Genomic DNA, 17,193 nt, shown 5'->3' with positions numbered 1-17,193 from the left:
GTGCTTTGCTTTTTTTTTTAATTGTGCTTTGAAAAAAAAATCACCTCGCTTACAACACAGATAAAAAGAAAACAGAGCCCTCACACAGACAGGGGCTTCAGTGTCACAGTGATAGACACGTTTGAAAACCACACACACACAGAGGGATAGATCCCAGGAAGTCATCGGCATGTGCCCCACCTCCCCCATCCAGCCATCCCATCAGTCCTATTTCCCTTCATTCCATTCATAACATGTTTACTTTGGGCATATATTATGGAGGGGAGTTCCACAGGTTACCAGGAAAGGATGGAAGAGGAACTGTACTAAGGAAATCTCTGATGTCCCTCTTCTCTCCTGTTTTTCTTTAGTTAGTTAATGAAACATTTGTTTTGAGAGTATCAAGTGGTGGGGGGTTCCACGTGTTAACAGGGAAGGATGATGTGGCAAATTGAGTCACTGACCCAACCCCTCTTTGATTCATCTGTCCTATCAATCCTGTCTGACTTCATTTAGCTACTGAAGGATTTGTGTCACTTGATACTGAGGCTTTCTTCAGAACAGTGGGGCCCAGTGGATAGAGCCCTGAGGTGGGACTCAGGAGACATGGATTTTGTCCCAACTCTGCCACTGGCCTGCTAGGTAACCTTGGGCAAGTCATTTCCCTTTTCTGTGCCTTTACAGGTTTCCCATCTGTAAAATGAGGATAGTGATACTGAAAGCCCCCCTCCCCCACATCACACCAGTAAAGTGCTTTAAGATCTATAGATGATAAAATCTAGGGATTATTAATATCCTGTGGTGAGGAGTTCCACAGATTAACACACTTCATAAAATCAGAGGCTGCTCGGAACCCAAAGTTGCCTGGGATAGTGCACAAGGAAATTCCTGTTTTACCCCCTCCCTGCCCTTATTTGTCACTAGAGGGCCACATTCTGCCCAGTCCCTCAACTGATAGCCCCTCCCCCAGCATCCATGGTCTGCCCCTGGGCTTGGAAAACCCAAGCTCAGCTAGTAGAGGCAGAGCTCTTTAGAAACAGATAAAGAGGAAGGGACATGGGTACCAGGAGGACCCAATCTGAGTCACTGCACTAGGGCAAGCCTTCCCTAGTGTGGGGAGATTCACCTGTGTACCCTCCACGAGGCCAGAACACACAAAGCTGCTGTGTCTATAACATACTCCGCCTTCCCAGCTGCGGCTGAACCTACAACCTTCAGCACCCACGGACAGCCCGCTCCCTCTTGAACTCCAGGAGGAGCTCCCTGAGCTCCCTGCAATAGTAAGGCTGTTATCCACTACGCACCACAGCAGGGCGCACCCCCTACGCCAGCCCCAAACAGCCGAGGCTCCACCTAACACACGGCGCCAGAGACTCCAGGGCAGATTGAACAGCAGGGACGGACGGACGGACTGCGACCGGGAGCCGGGGTGGGGGCAGCGAAGCGGGAGGACACGTAGAGCAGAGGGTGTCTCAGGCGTTCTTTAGGATCTTCTTGGCCCGGGTGTTGGCTTCTTGGATGCGATCTTCGTTCACAGTGACCTGCAGGGAGCGGAGCGGTGGGGAACGGAATCACAGAGGGTCCTCTGCTGTGATCCCAGAGGAGGGGACGAGGAACCCGGGGGGCTCTGCACCCTGTACGGGGCTGCAAACACTCCCACAGAGCCCAGGAACCTAGCGCATGGGCAGGCAAGGGCCACCTGGGAGCACTGGCCCTGCTGGTGCGGCTCAGTCTGCTCCTAATCTCCAGCCTCCGCTCGTCGCTGGCCAGTTTATCTCCATTTCTTTAGCCGTAGCCTTAGGGGTATTTCTAGACAGCCCCCAGCTCCCCTCCGGCTGTGTTTTGCCAGCCCCCCCCCCAACCCCTCCCATTGTCCTAGCAGCCTTTCTCTGCCCTGCCACGGCTTGAATTCAAGGAGGGACTGGCTCCTGCAGCTGGCAGCAGTAGTTGGGCTGTTACCCACCCACTGGAAGGACGTCTGGAGGGGATGCCGCAGAGCCTGCTGGGAGCACACAGCCGGTTCCCAGCTGGCAGCAATAGTTGGGCGTTACCCACCCGCTGGAAGGACCTCTGGAGGGGATGCCGCAGAGCCTGCTGGGAGCACACAGCCGGTTCCCAGCTGGCAGCAGTAGTTGGGCGTTACCCACCCGCTGGAAGGACCTCTGGAGGGGATGCCGCAGAGCCTGCTGGGAGCACACAGCCGGTTCCCAGCTGGCAGCAGTAGTTGGGCAGTTACCCACCCGCTGGAAGGACCTCTGGAGGGGATGCGGCAGAGCCTGCTGGGAGCACACAGCCGGTTCCCAGCTGGCAGCAATAGTTGGGCTGTTACCCACCCGCTGGAAGGATCTCTGGAGGGGATGCCGCAGAGCCTGCTGGGAGCACACAGCCGGTTCCCAGCTGGCAGCAATAGTTGGGCTGTTACCCACCCGCTGGAAGGACCTCTGGAGGGGATGCCGCAGAGCCTGCTGGGAGCACACAGCCGGTTCCCAGCTGGCAGCAATAGTTGGGCTGTTACCCACCCGCTGGAAGGACCTCTGGAGGGGATGCCGCAGAGCCTGCTGGGAGCACACAGCCGGTTCCCAGCTGGCAGCGCCCTCCCCACCCAAGGCCGGTTCTGAGCCGGCTCGAGGCAGCAACGAACGCCGGTCCCCATGGACAGAGAACCGAGCTGGGGGGTTCTTCGCCTAAGTCCTTAGTGGGGCACGAGCTGCAGGACCTGTCCCCAACAGCAGCATCCAACAGGCCTTGCGACGCCTTTGTCGCCCCCTGCAGGAGGCAACGGGGCGTCCCCCCAAAGGCTGGGTCTCCAGGGCCTGCCCGGGGAGGGGGCAGCGCTCACCTTCTCCATGATCTTGTCCACCTGCTTGTTCTGGATGTCAATCTCGTTCCCCACGTCCAGGGCCATGCTCCGCAGGTTCCCCAGGATGCTCCCCACCTGCACCAGGTTCTCCTCCATCTCGTCCTCCCGCGCGTCATTCGTTATTCTGGAAGGTGCCCCGCCCACCCCCAGGCGGTGAGCGGCCTGCGGGGACAAGCCCCTCGGGCCCCAAGCAGGAGCAGCACCAGCCTCTCTGCCGCCCAGGCTAAGGGAGTAGCTCCCTCAGCAAGGGCAGTAGTAGGTGGTTATCCTCTCTGCAGGCTGCAGCCACCAGAGGGCGCTGTCTCGCCAGAGCCTGCAGATCCATATGCTTTATGGAGCCTGCTCCTACCTCTTCCTTCCCATTCATGCCGCTCCTCATGCACCGCCTGCTCGGAGCCCCCCTTCCACCACCCACTGTGAGGGGCGAGCACCCCTCTACTGAACCTCCCCACCCTGCCCCCTGCCACCGTGCTGAAGCACTGAGTCCCTGATGGTCCAGGGCCTGGCTCGAAAAGAATGAACCTGGGGTGGGGGGTCAGGTCTTGAGGTCCCCCCAAGTGCCTAAGGGGTTTGGGATCCCCTGTAGGTTCCCACCTACCTGTGGATGTAGCCACCGCTCATGATCATCTGCTCCCTTTCGTCCGCCACCCGCGAGGGCTGCGTGGAGACCACCCCATCCTGGGTGTTGCCCCAGACCGCCTTGTAGGCCTCGCTGGCCTTGATGTTCTTCAGCCTTGGGAAAAGGAGGAGAAGGGAGCCAGTGAGACAGGCATAGGGGGCTGACTCCAACTGGGGGTCTGAGCTCACAGGGCTGCTCCCAAACCCAGCGGGGGTCTGGTCCCAGAGGGCTGCCCCCAATCCCGGCTGGGGTCTGACCCCACAGGGCTGCCCCAGGCGCCCTGAGATGAAGTGTGGGGAGGCTGCTCTGTCACATGGGGATCTGAGCACCGGGGGGGGGGCGGGTGATGGGCGGAGGAGGCGGGGGAGGGGGCCTACTTGGCACAGGGGCACACGCAGAGTCCGCAGCACTTGGCCATGTCCGTCAGGTTCTTCTCCGCCTCCTTCATGTCCTGGTTGATCTGGTCCAGCCCCTCGTCGATCCGGTCCAGCTGCTCTGCAGAGGGGAGGGGGGAGGGAGGGATGTGAAGGACTGGTCGACTGTCGGAGAAGCAAATGCTTATGGGGTCGGCGACTACCCGCTTCCCCCGCCCCTTGCTGCCTCTGTCGGAAAGAGGCAGCCAGGGGGGGAGAGAGGAGGGGTGCTTCAAACTCCCCCGCTGACCCCGGGTTTGAAATGCCTTGTGCAGCTTAACCCCAGGCTCCCCGCAGCGCCTTCGCCTTCGGAGTGCAGCATCCCGGCTGTGGCTACACTGCAAAGGCGGAGGCACCTGATCGACTAAGCGAATAGTCCATGCAAAATGCATCAACTATTTGATTAGTCAGTGACTCGAAATTTAACATCCCTACGGGGAGGGGGGTCAGACGAGATCATAGCTCTGGGGAAGTCTGTGAGGTTGGGTGACGAGGGGCAGATGAGGCTTTAGGGCTGGGGGAGTCCATGGGGCAAGTTGCTGGGGACACATGAGGCCGTGGGGCTGGGGGAGTCCATGGGGCAAGCTGCTGGGGACACATGAGGCCGTGGGGCTGGGGGAGTCCATGGGGCAAGCTGCTGGCACACATGAGGCCGTAGGGCTGGGGGAGTCCATGGGGCAAGCTGCTGGGGACACATGAGGCCGTGGGGCTGGGGGAGTCCATGGGGCAAGCTGCTGGGGACACATGAGGCCACAGGGGAGGCCTGGGTGTTGGAGGAGCCCTAGGGGCAGGCTGTAGGGTTGATACTGATGTGAGGCACGACCCACGGCAGGGCAATAGGGAGGCGGGAGTACCAGGAGTTCTCGGGTACAAACCGAATGGGGTTCGGGATTCGCTCCTCGCAGATGAGAGTAACAGCAGGGGGGACCCTCCCCCCAACACTGAGAATTCAGTGCTGTGAGCTTCTCCACAGCAGTGCCCTGGGCAGTGCCAGCAGTGCTTCCCCTTTCCAAGCACCGGCACCACCTGTGCCTATGGGAGTTGGAAGCCCCACAGCCGAGGGCTGGGTTTGGAGCCAGAGGGGTCTCAGGAATCGGGTCCATTGGGGACCTGGCCGGGATCCAGCAGAGCTCGTCAGGGGATCCAGCCCCAAACTGGAGCCGTGCTGATCCAACCGGGTGGGTCAGTGGCAGGATTGACATGAGTGTGGGGGGGGGGCATGTCTGGGAGTGTCCCCCCCCCCCACTGGCTCTGTCCTGCTCCCCCCGGCCTGTTCCTCACCTCCCTGCTCATCCAGCATCACCAAGGTACGGATCCCGGCATCTTTGCTCTGCGGGAGGAGAGAAGGTAAGGGGGGGAGGGGCAAAGCCTGGCTCACCGGCAGCCCAGGACACCCTCCTCAGAATAGTGTTCTGATGCCAGAGACTGCGAACTTCCCCACAGCAGTGCCCTGCCAGGAACACCTGTGCTGTGAGCTTCCCCACAGCAGTGCCCTGCCAGGAACAACTGTGCTGTGAGCTTCCCCACAGCAGTGCCTTGCCAGGAACACCTGTGCTGTGAGCTTCCCCACAGCAGTGCCCTGCCAGGAACACCTGTGCTGTGAGCCTTCCCACAGCAGTGCCTTGCCAGGAACACCTGTGCTGTGAGCTTCCCCACAGCAGTGCCCTGCCAGGAACACCTGTGCTGTGAGCTTCCCCACAGCAGTGCCCTGCCAGGAACACCTGTGCTGTGAGCCTCCCCACAGCAGTGCCCTGCCAGGAACACCTGTGCTGTGAGCTTCCCCACAGCAGTGCCCTGACCAGTTCCAGTTTCTAGCTCCAAGGGACAGCTGCCTTTGCCATCAGCTATTACACAGCTCTGTATTAAAGGGGGTACCAAGTGATTCCCCACCCCTAACCCTTGCTCAGCTCTTACCTCTTCCACCATCTGCAGCATCCTACGGGTGCTCTCCAGAGACTGAGGGGAGAACAGAGAACGGGGCACTGGTCATAAGAGTGGCCAGCCTGGGTCAGACCTTTTCCGGAATTTGGGGCCAGTGTAGACGTAGCCGGCGTGTCTGGGTGGCGCCCAGCCCGACGGGCCCTGATTTCCATTGTGTGACTGTCACTGTAATAATCCGTCCCTCTGGGCTAGGCATTGAGAGACCCAGGGATGCCTCTGCCCTGTGCTCACTGAATCTGTCCCCGCCTGGCCCCCTGAAACGAGCTCCCTGACACCTGTGGTCCTGCCGGGGTGTAGCCCCCCCCTCCCGAAATCTCTTGGCTCCTGCCCTGCACGCAGGCTGCCCTGGGAGGGGTGGATACAGCGCCTGCTCGGCAGAGCCCATTGTTCTGGCTGAAAAGGGAACAAGGCTGGGCGGCGCCAGCTGCTTCCCAGGGGCCTTTCAGGGGTGCGCCCCACAGCACCTAGTAGGGAGCTGCCGCTTCCCCAGCTGACAACCCCCCCAGCTCCCATCGCCAGCTCTAGGAATGGGTACTGCTGGGTTAGGGCAAGCAGGGCTAGGAGTCAGGACTCCTGGGTTCTCTCCCCAGCTTCAGGAGAGGAGTGGGGTCTAGTGGTTAGCGCAAGCAGGCTGGAGCCGGGACTCTGCCATTGACTTGCAACATGGCCTTGCCCAAGTCACTTCCTTTCTTTGTGCCTCAGTTTCCGCGGTAGGGTAGTCACATGCCCACCCCAGCGCCAGGTGCTCTAGGGATGCTAGAGCCAGCCTCCCTGCTCCCTGCTCACCTCGTCCGTGACATGATCCACACGGCGCTGTGTCTCCTGCGACTCGTTCCCTGCTGGGCCATTGGCTGCCATCCTGGCTCCCTGGCAGAGGGCACACACCCTTGGGAACACGCAGGTCACAGGCTCTGCTTATGCCCTCCCCTGGATCACCTGCAGGAAGCAATGAAGAGAGGCCACACTAGCGTCCAGAGGCCTGCCAGAGGCAGAGGGAAGCTGAGTTTTCCAATCCATCATGTTCCCTCAACCCATTGCTCATGGGGGAGGTGTCTAAATCCCCTAGGCTGCAGGAAAACTCTCCATCGGAGTCCCTAGCCTCCCCTCTATGAATCCTATTGGTTGGATAGTTCAGCACAGGCTCCAGGGCTAGAAGGGACTGGCATTTATTTATGGATGGGAGGAGTTATCCTGGATAGATGGAGAATGACCAGAGATGTCCGGGAGATGAAGGAAGGGGGGTCCTGAGAGAGATGGAGAGGGAGTGATTGGGGTGAAAGGGATAGATGGGGGTGGGGGGGTTGTCCTGGACAGATGGAGAAAGACCAGGTGCCTAAAGAACCCTATAAGAAGTGAAACTGAAAGAGACATGAATCAGAGGGGAAGGAGAGAAAAGCCTGTAACACTGCCCGGGCGCAAGAAGGAAGGCTGGGACAGGGCGGAACCTGTCTCCTCACTCCTGCACAGGCGTTGGGACTGATCGCAGCAGCAGGAGCGCGCTTGACACGGGAAGCGTTAGCCTGTGGAACTCACTGCCACTGGATGACACTGAGAGTGAGAGCTTAATGGAACCAACACTGCCTCGGAGTGACACTTTTTCCTCCTCTAGTGGTGGGTACAGACGGGGGGTGGGACCTGCTTCAGCCGTGGTTAATTGGGCGGGGGCTTTTCGCTCAGGTCGGAGAGGTTCACGCATTAAGATTCTGAAGTCCCAGGTCCCAGCCCTGCCGCTGACAACCGCCCCCAAGGTGCTGCCTCCTAGGGCAGGCATGAATCAAAGAGGGATCAGACCCTGAGCAAGGACAAGGATTTGCCGGGGTGTAAGCGATCTGGCTAAGAAGGCAGAGTGGCCTATGGGGCCATGGAAGCTCAGCACAGGGTTTTCGGCTCCAGATAATTAAAGCTGAATGTGAACACGGGGGATTAGCAGGCGCGAGGCGAGGCCTGGCCTGGGACAGGTGGTAAATGTGGATTTGTTTCGGCAGCTGTCGTAGGAGAATTTGGGGAACCAGAGCGACACAGATTTTGCATCCACACAAATGACAATTCGAACAAGGTTTGATGAGAGCCGGGAGAGATGTTATCGGGGGCCCAGAAATGAAACGCAGCAGCCAAACTAGAGATCTGGTAAAAGGCAGCATGAATTAATTAAGAGGGGTCATTATAATTGACTGAGCAAAGGGGGGTGCCCCAGTTTTACAGTAGTGCCCACATCTGCCATCGGGGTGCTCTGTGCATCCTCCTCACCGGGCCCGGATGACCATTCCCTCTTGCAAGGCGAGCATCAAGCCAGGGCTGGTTCCAGCGTAACGCCCATTTGCTTTCGCTCGTTAGTTCTCTGTCTCGCTGGGTCCTTCACAGTCCTCCCCGGAACTCAACGGTCTGAAAGCTCAGCCCAGAAAGAGTTCCGCTGGGTTCTGTTCCTTCTCTGGAAACGATTCATTGCGCAGGCGCCAATCCAGGGCCCGGCAGGCAGGAGGAGAAGCCTCCTGCTTCAGGCATTAGCTGCTCTGAGTGGGAGATGACTGAGGGGCAGTCTGTCTTGTGCTTGCTACTGCAGGGCTTTTACACCTGTCCCCCAGTGCATCTGGTGCTGGGAGCTATCCGAGACGGGAGACCGGGCTAGAGAGCTTTGATTCTGACCCAGTCTGGTAGCTCCTGTGTTCAGCTGCCTGATCAGGAGTCAAGACTGATTGCCGTGGATGCTGCACAGATTTCAAACAATATCGGGGACCCCCATTGTGCCAGGACGTAACCAGGACCCCACTGTGCCAAGCGCTGCCCACACCCGGACGTAACCAGGACCCCACTGTGCCAGGCGCTGCCCACACCCGGACGTAACCAGGACCCCACTGTGCCAGGCGCTGCCCACACCCGGACGTAACCAGGACCCCACTGTGCCAGGCGCTGCCCACACCCAGACGTAACCAGGACCCCACTGTGCCAGGCACTGCCCACACCCGGACGTAACCAGGACCCCACTGTGCCAGGCGCTGCCCACACCCGGACGTAACCAGGACCCCACTGTGCCAGGCGCTGCCCACACCCGGACGTAACCAGGACCCCACTGTGCCAGGCGCTGCCCACACCCGGACGTAACCAGGACCCCACTGTGCCAGGCGCTGCCCACACCCGGACGTAACCAGGACCCCACTGTGCCAGGCGCTGCCCACACCTGGATGTAACCAGGACCCCACTGTGCCAGGCGCTGCCCACACCCGGACGTAACCAGGACCCCACTGTGCCAAGCGCTGCCCACACCCAGACGTAACCAGGACCCCACTGTGCCAGGCGCTGCCCACACCCGGATGTAACCAGGACCCCACTGTGCCAGGCGCTGCCCACACCCGGACGTAACCAGGACCCCACTGTGCCAGGCGCTGCCCACACCCGGACGTAACCAGGACCCCACTGTGCCAGGCACTGCCCACACCCGGACGTAACCAGGACCCCACTGTGCCAGGCACTGCCCCGACACAAAGTAAGAGGCAGTCCTTGCCCCAAAGAGCTAACCAGACAAAGGAAGGGCTAGTCTTTCCATTTTACAGATGGGTAAACTGAGGCACAGAGCTCTGCAGGAACTGCTCCATTGTCACCGAGGGAGGGGACAGCAGAGCCAGGAAATGAGTCCAAATCTCCTACACCCTCCATTGTTCCTCAGCGCGCATGTCACACCCTCTCTGTGTTTGTCTTCCATTGCTCTCAGCTGATGTTTTATTTTTTTCATTCAGTTTCACCCCCCTTCCTCCCCCAATATGGCATGGGCCAAGCCCTGGAACCCGCACCACTGAGGGGTCAGAACCGGGCTGGAACCCTAGTCCCCTGCCCCTCACTGCTAGATCAGAATGAGCTCCCCCCACTGCCTCTGTTACACCAAGAAGCTCAGCTGTTGCCTCCCCTCTGCTAATGTATGGAGAGATTTGCCAAATATCACACACACACACATACACGCACTCGCACACACATGCACTCATATGACCACACATGCACACACATACTTACACGTGCGCACGCACACACGGCTACACACACATGAATGCACACACGTGCACTCATATGCACACACAAACACATGCATGCACGCACACATACACCTACATGCTCATGTGCATGTGCACACATGCATGCACACGCACACACGTACACAGATGCACACACACAAACGTGCACACTCATGCACACGTACACACACATGCACGCGCGCACATGCACGCCACATTCCCCTTCTCCTGTGCGGGTGTAGGGCGCCAGTGAAAGCCTATTTTTAACAGGCGTCCTGGGGAGGCGGGCCGGGGGGGCAACGCAACAGGAGCTGAGCGAGCGCAGCACCTCGCAGCTCACAACAAGCGAGCAGCTGCCATCAGCTGCCTGGTAACAAAGGCTCTTTGGCTGGCGCCGGCTTGCAGCCCAGCGAGAGGAGGTGGGACGCGATGACGGGTTGTCAGCCGGGGGCTGTGCCTCCCAGGCAGAGTTTCTAGCGAAGCTCTGGCGTGTGGAGCAGAGGCAGAGCCTGGAGAAAGGCATTTGCAGATCTGCCCTGGCAGCCCCTGGCTGCAAACAAGTGGTGTGGGCCCAGTGCGGCACTAGGGGGCGCTGTGCCGCTGGGAGAGGGGTGGGAGTCAGAAAGGGGCTCTCTGCCCTGGCAGTCAGTGTGGCCCCCAAAGGGGGCGCTAGGGGGCGCTGTGCCAGAGGGAGCAGGGTGGGGGTCCATAGGAGGCGCTCTGCCCTGGCAGTCAGTGTGGCCCCCAAGGGGGCGCTAGGGGGCGCTGTGCCAGAGGGAGCAGGGTGGGGGTCCATAGGAGGCGCTCTGCCCTGGCAGTCAGTGTGGCCCCAAGGGGGCGCTAGGGGGCGCTGTGCCAGAGGGAGCAGGGTGGAGGTCCATAGGGGGTGCTCTGCCCTGGCAGTCAGTGTGGCCCCAAGGGGGCGCTAGGGGGCGCTGTGCCAGAGGGAGCAGGGTGGGGGTCCATAGGAGGCGCTCTGCCCTGGCAGTCAGTGTGGCCCCCAAGGGCGCGCTAGGGGGCGCTGTGCCACAAGGAGCAGGGTGGGGGTCCATAGGAGGAGCTCTGCCCTGGCAGTCAGTGTGGCCCCAAGGGGGCGCTAGGGGGCGCTGTGCCAGAGGGAGCAGGGTGGGGGTCCATAGGGGGTGCTCTGCCCTGGCAGTCAGTGTGGCCCCAGAGGCGCACTAGGGGGCGCTGTGCCAGAGGGAGCAGGGTGGGGGTCCATAGGAGGCGCTCTGCCCTGGCAGTCAGTGTGGCCCCAAGGGGGCGCTAGGGGGCGCTGTGCCAGAGGGAGCAGGGTGGAGGTCCATAGGGGGTGCTCTGCCCTGGCAGTCAGTGTGGCCCCAAGGGGGCGCTAGGGGGCGCTGTGCCAGAGGGAGCAGGGTGGGGGTCCATAGGAGGAGCTCTGCCCTGGCAGTCAGTGTGGCCCCAAGGGGGCGCTAGGGGGCGCTGTGCCAGAGGGAGCAGGGTGGGGGTCCATAGGGGGTGCTCTGCCCTGGCAGTCAGTGTGGCCCCAGAGGCGCACTAGGGGGCGCTGTGCCAGAGGGAGCAGGGTGGGGGTCCATAGGAGGCGCTCTGCCCTGGCAGTCAGTGTGGCCCCAAGGGGGCGCTAGGGGGCGCTGTGCCAGAGGGAGCAGGGTGGAGGTCCATAGGGGGTGCTCTGCCCTGGCAGTCAGTGTGGCCCCAAGGGGGCGCTAGGGGGCGCTGTGCCAGAGGGAGCAGGGTGGGGGTCCATAGGAGGAGCTCTGCCCTGGCAGTCAGTGTGGCCCCAAGGGGGCGCTAGGGGGCGCTGTGCCAGAGGGAGCAGGGTGGGGGTCCATAGGGGGTGCTCTGCCCTGGCAGTCAGTGTGGCCCCAGAGGCGCGCTAGGGGGCGCTGTGCCAGAGGGAGCAGGGTGGGGGTCCATAGGGGGTGCTCTGCCCTGGCAGTGAGTGTGGCCCCAGAGGCGCACTAGGGGGCGCTGTGCCACAAGGAGCAGGGTGGGAGAACTCAGCAGGGACTCCTGGGTTCTGTTCCCCACTTTGGCAGGGAGTTTCTCTAATCTTTCAAGCAGACAAAAATGAGACACAGGCTGCCCAGGTCTCACTCCAGCACCGGAAGGGGAGGGGCTGGAAATGGACTTATGACAACTGCATTCTATTCCTGGCTCTCTCGCTGGCTGGCTGCCTGCCCTATCAGGCAAATAAATCACAGCCTTTCCTGGTGCCTCAGTTTCCCCATCTGTAAAATAGGATTCATACCCCTCTGGTTGGAGGAGGGGCAGGAGAGGCTGAAGTGCTGAGAGAGAATCTCAAGCACATCTGCCTTCGTGTTGTATGTCACTGCAGCCCATCACCGTAACGTCTGAGCACCTTCCGCTGTCAGAGCAATAGCAACAGACTCATCACTAGTCCCAAGGCCTGACAGGCAGGTCTCAGCTTCCGGCCATGACTCACCACCTGATGCGCTGTCTGATCCCTGGGGACCTGAGCCAGGTTCGTAATAACCCTCCTCCCCTCCCAGTCTCCATGAGACCCTTGGAGCCCGGGATGGATTAACTTTTGAGGAGACCCCTGCCTTCATCCCATCCCTGGATCCCCTGGATCCTTCCCCCTTAACAAGCAGTTCAGGTTCTGGGAACAGCCCTCCCGCCCCATTGCAAGACAGAATCTAGCCCTCTGCAACCCTGGGACCCCTTCTGCCGTCACTGGTAATGGGGCAGGGTGTGTCTCCCTCCACCCCATCACCCCCCACAGCTGGCATGTGGGTGTCTCTTGGGTCCATTTCACCCATAGCCAGATGGAAAGCCAGCTCCTCTGTAGGTGATCAAATGTAGAATTTGATCCTGTTGGGTGCCAAGTCCCCCCTACTCTGACTAGAGCCAAGTGCCTCCTGGGCGGTGCTGAGAGCCCTTCCGCTCTTGCTGGGGTTGCCAGAAGGTTTCCCAAAAAATACTGAATAAAAAAAAAGCCACGCTGGGAAAAAATATGTTGAGAGAAAAAAAAAGGAAAGTGATGGAACTGACCGTGGCCAAAATGCAGTCGCGGCCCCTTTAAGTGCCAGGATGCTCCCCAACCACTCCACCCATTGTCACCAGGCACCACTGGGAACCAGCATGGGGCTGTGCTGCATGTCCCAAGCGGCCTTCCGCAGGGAGCCACGCCAGGTCCCGCCCGGGAAATCCAAAAATACCAGATATTTTAGATGTCGTGTATTTTCTGAATTTTTTTACCAGACAGAAAGCAAAAATACCGGTCTGTTCGGTTCAATACCGGACACCTGGCAACCCTAACTTTTGCTGAAATCAACAAGCACCATAGGGTCTGGAATCTCGGGGTGGAAATGGAGAGGGGACCCCAAAGATGCCTTGGCTTGAGATCAATTTAGCTCTTCCACAATCCAGATACAGTGTCAAGTGACAGATTCTCCCAGCAGGGGGCACTGTGGGGAGCTCCCAGCTACTCCTGTCCCAGCCTTTCCCAGTAGGGGGCGCTGGAGGAGGAGGGAAGGCACACTAGCTCATATTTAAGATGGGGAAGGAGGCTTGGAATCAGGACCTACAGGAATCCTGGGTCTCCTTCCAGCTCCCCCACTGACTCACTCAGTGACCTTGGGCGAGTCCCCTCCCTGCTCTGTGCCTCAGTTTCCCTATCTTAACATGGGGTGTATAATACTGAACCAAATCCTGGGTGGTGTTGGGAGGAGGCAGTCCTTCCTGTCCTCAGAGCTCTTGGGATGATCAGCGTCACGGAAGGGGCATGTGGGTCTAAGCAGGCCTGCCCTTTAATTTCCACTGAACTCAGGGTTAGTCAATCGTGCTGCAACTCGGCAACCATCACCTGGCGAGCTCAGAACTCGGCATAGATGTGTCTGAATCCCCTGTGAGGGATCATTACTCCCATTTTACAGGGAGGGAAACTGAGACACAGAGGGAGGCCACAGCCGGCCAGCAGTAGTGCCAGAATAGAACTCGGGAGTCCCCCCTGCTCTAACCACACACCAACCTCTCCTCCCAAAGCTGAAGAAAGAACCCAGGAGTCCTGGTTCCTAGTCCCTCTACGCTGCTCTAACCACTAGGCAAGTGCAGTCTCACTCAAATCTGCAAATGGAGGGAACCACCCTTGTAACTCCCAGAACTGAAATTCGCAGGAAATCTGGCCGTTGGGCAGCGTCCCAAAAGCTGAACATTTGAAATAGTTCATGAAGTAACACTTCCAAAAACGCCAATGCGGAAACTTCGAAATGAGCCAGGGGAACAGATCTGATCATGTCAAAACATGACAGAGCAAATGGAAATTAGTAAACGATCGACATGACTCAACAATAGAATGGGATCCCCTTTCTGTTCTGTGCCTGTACACGCCTGACTGGGTCCGATGCTGCGGTACCCAGGTGCTACCGTAATTCACCGAGTAGCAATACAAATGTACAGTGCCTAGCACACTGAGGGGGGTCCTAGTCCACAGGTTACAGGAACAGAAGAGATTAGACCAGGCACAGCAAGATCCTACATGCAGCTTGGTGTTTCTCGTTCACCAAGAGCTGGGTAGGCGCCACATCTAACACCTGGATGCCTGGTACGACATCGCAGATGGGTGCAGACTCCAGGGTCCCTGCCCATCCTCCTAATGGAGCCCCGCCCTGCCCCTCCCACCGGCCGCTGTGAGCTGTGCCAGGCTGGCTCCTCCTTGACAGAAGCCATCGATCTTCCCCTGAGCGTAGCTTCCATGCCAGAGCGCCCTGCCCCTCCCCCTCAGATCCAACACCTGCTGCCCTTGGCATCCTGCCTGTCTGGGGTGGGGGTGGGGGTCTGCAAAGGACCAACCCAGAGACAGGGAAAGTCCCAGGAACGATCCAGATGGGAGCGTGAAGCTGGGAGGGGGTGCAGAGGGAGGAAGACCAGGGATACGCCCCTTTCCCCTCCCCGCCAGATAGCCTGAGACTGCCCCGCCCCACAGACCCTCATCCCCTCTGTCTGGAACCTGTGCTCCAAACCTCAGGTCCCCCGCTTTTCTCACTCTCTGGATCCCCCTCTTCAGGGACCCCCATCCGCCCAGAGCCCCCTCCAATCCCCAACCTCCCCTCTCTAGACACCCCAGTTGTCTCCAGACCAGACTATCCTTTCTCCATCCTCCTACCCAGACCCTCCTCCAGAGCCCCTTCCCCCCTCCCTCCATCCCCATCACTGCCCCACCCCCCCTCCTTCCCCACCCCACCCCACCCCACCCCCTGCAGCCCCAGAAGACAGGTTTCCTCCCCTTGTACCTGTTGCTTCTTCAGTCCCAGGATCCCTGTTCTGCTTCTAGTCGCAACAGCTCTCTGCTGCTGAGGGGAGGGGGGTGTTGGCCCAACCTCTATGTGGCTCCCATTGGACAGTTGGCCTGATTAGCAGCCCAGGGTGCTCTCCCATTGGCTGTCAGCAAAAGGGGGTCGGGACAGGGGGGGGGGTTAAGAGCCTGAGATTGGTACCCTCCCACCCACCTGAGGATGCTGTTACCAGGGGCAACCTCCAGCCTCTGACGTTAGCTTAGGAGCAGTGAGGATGGAGATGGCGACTGGGCATGGTAACCCGTGTGACGTGCCTGGCAACTTGGCATGGTAACCTGGGCATCTTGGCACAGTAACCTTGGCTACTTGGCATGGTAACCTGGGCAACCTGGCATGGTAGCCTGAGCTACATGCCCAGCAACCTGGCACAGTAACCTGGGCAACCTGGCATGGGAACTTGAGCAACCTGGTCATTTTACTTACCTGAGTAACCTGGCATGGTAACCTAGGCAACTCACCTGGGCAGCTTGGTACTGCAGCCTGGGCAATTTGTCATGGTAACCTGGACAACCTGGTGACCAGGCCTGGGATCATGGGTATCCTTGTAACCCGGGCAGCCTGGCCTGATGGCAATCTGGGAGCCTGCTGAGCAGCCTGGCAACAGGCCCTTGAAATCTCCCGGCCCGTGCCCCTGAGGAGGAACAAGATCCTGGTGCTGCCAGCTGGGAAGCTGCTGCTTCCCCCTGCAATGGACCTTGCCTGGGAGGTGCCGACCTGGGATAATCCAGCAGGGGGTGATGGATCCACCTGCTGCCAGATGTACAGACCCATCTGATGGGATGGTTGCTTTCATCCACGTTCCAGGCCCCCAGCCGGGCTGTGTACACAGTGACTGCCTTGGCAGGCAGCCAGGACTCCGGCTTTGTTCTCCCAGCTGGGGGAGGGCAGACGCTGGGAATCAGAACTCCTGGGTTCTGCTCGCTCCCTCCCCCCCAGCATAGGGAGAAAAGTGGGGTCTAGTGGTCAGTGTTAGGAGCCAGGACACCGGGGTTCCATGCCCAGCATGTGAGCCTAGTGATTAGAGCAGGCGGAACCGGGAGCCGGGACCTCTGGGTTCCACTCCGACCTGGGGAGTGGTGTCTAGTGGTTAGAGCAGGGAGGCTGAGCACCAGGCATTTAAAAGCTGGCAGCCCGCAGGCTCTTGGCAGGCAGGCGGTGGGGTGAGGCGCTGCCGTGAGCCCGCAGGCTGTGGGTACCACAATCCTAGCATGCTCCTCTCCAAGGCGTAACAGTCTCATGGGGACACCGGCTGAACTGCAAACAACCCCCATGCAGCAGGTGTAACCCAAGCAGTCCCACGTGCCCCAGCCTGCCGGTTCTGCTGGGGCCGGGCCGCCCGGGACACTCACTGAACCAGTTCCTCTGTGCACTGGGTGTGCTGAGTCAGTTCATGCCTGAAGCCAACTGCACCTGTCCCCGAGGGGTGGGGCAGGAGGTGGGAGCTCAAGGAATCCTCAGCTGAGCTGCTACTGAATAGTTAAAGTTGGGGCGTAGTTTCCCCTTGCTAAGCACGGTCACGAATGTATGCACCAATTCATTCTCACCCCTCCCCCGGAGAGTAATGAGAGATACTACGGGCTTTTCTGTAACTGGCAGGCTGAGACACAGAGAGAGACTTCGTGGGGCCAGACACTGTGCATTTGTATTGCTATCGGGTGTATTATGGTAGCATAGAGGAGCCCTAGGCCTTGCTGGCTTCTGGAACACAGAAAATAGGCATTTTACAGATGGGGAAACTGAGGCACACAAGCACTTAGCACATAGCAACCCAACTCCAAGCTCCATTGTGCCAACGAGAGACAATCCCTGACCTAAAGGGCTGCCAGCCTTGATCCACGGACAGCGGGAGAGAGAAACACTCAGAGAAGAGCTGTGGTTTGAAGCAAGTTCCCCAGCAGAGAAACAGAACCAGAACCCAGATCAGTACGTCTACAAAGAAGGGTTATTTTGGAATAACAAAATGCATGTCTACACTTTTTTCTTCACGCAGCGCACAGTCAACCTGTGGAACTCCTTGCCAGAGGATGTGGAGAAGGCTAGGATTTTAACAGGGTTCAAAAAAAAGCCAGATAGCCAT

The 17,193-nt window shown here is 59.3% G+C and overlaps 1 protein-coding gene across 1 annotated transcript; it reads right to left on the bottom strand.

Moving 5' to 3' along the window:
- Nucleotides 1-9: 9 nt before the first annotated feature.
- LOC102462455 (synaptosomal-associated protein 25-like) lies at nt 10-15,104 on the bottom strand. Its single transcript, XM_075915335.2, has 8 exons — nt 15,054-15,104; nt 6,599-6,748; nt 5,786-5,827; nt 5,153-5,201; nt 3,836-3,953; nt 3,438-3,572; nt 2,819-2,963; nt 10-1,520 (listed from the first exon to the last, which is right to left on the bottom strand). Exons 2-8 carry the CDS (start codon nt 6,668-6,670, stop codon nt 1,452-1,454), a joined length of 630 nt encoding a protein of 209 aa, XP_075771450.1. The 5' UTR covers nt 6,671-6,748; nt 15,054-15,104; the 3' UTR covers nt 10-1,451.
- Nucleotides 15,105-17,193: the final 2,089 nt, after the last annotated feature.

The sequence above is a fragment of the Pelodiscus sinensis genome, chromosome 18, assembly GCF_052426305.1.
Source record: "Pelodiscus sinensis isolate ZL-2025 chromosome 18, ASM5242630v1, whole genome shotgun sequence".
Taxonomy (NCBI): Eukaryota; Metazoa; Chordata; order Testudines; family Trionychidae; genus Pelodiscus; species Pelodiscus sinensis.
The sequence above is the reverse complement of the archived record's forward strand: the minus strand, read 5'-3'. Positions and strand labels throughout refer to the sequence as shown.

What these genes read in the sequence shown, in the direction of transcription:
- LOC102462455 (XM_075915335.2), bottom strand. Translation starts at nt 6,670, where the DNA reads ATGGCAGCCAATGGCCCAGCAGGGAACGAGTCGCAGGAGACACAGCGC. An exon ending in TGCTGCAGATGGTGGAAGAG is followed by an intron (nt 5,202 to 5,785) that starts GTAAGAGCTGAG and finishes CTCCTCCCGCAG; the next exon opens with AGCAAAGATGCCGGGATCCG. An exon ending in GATGCTGGATGAGCAGGGAG is followed by an intron (nt 3,954 to 5,152) that starts GTGAGGAACAGG and finishes TCCCCTCTGCAG; the next exon opens with AGCAGCTGGACCGGATCGAC.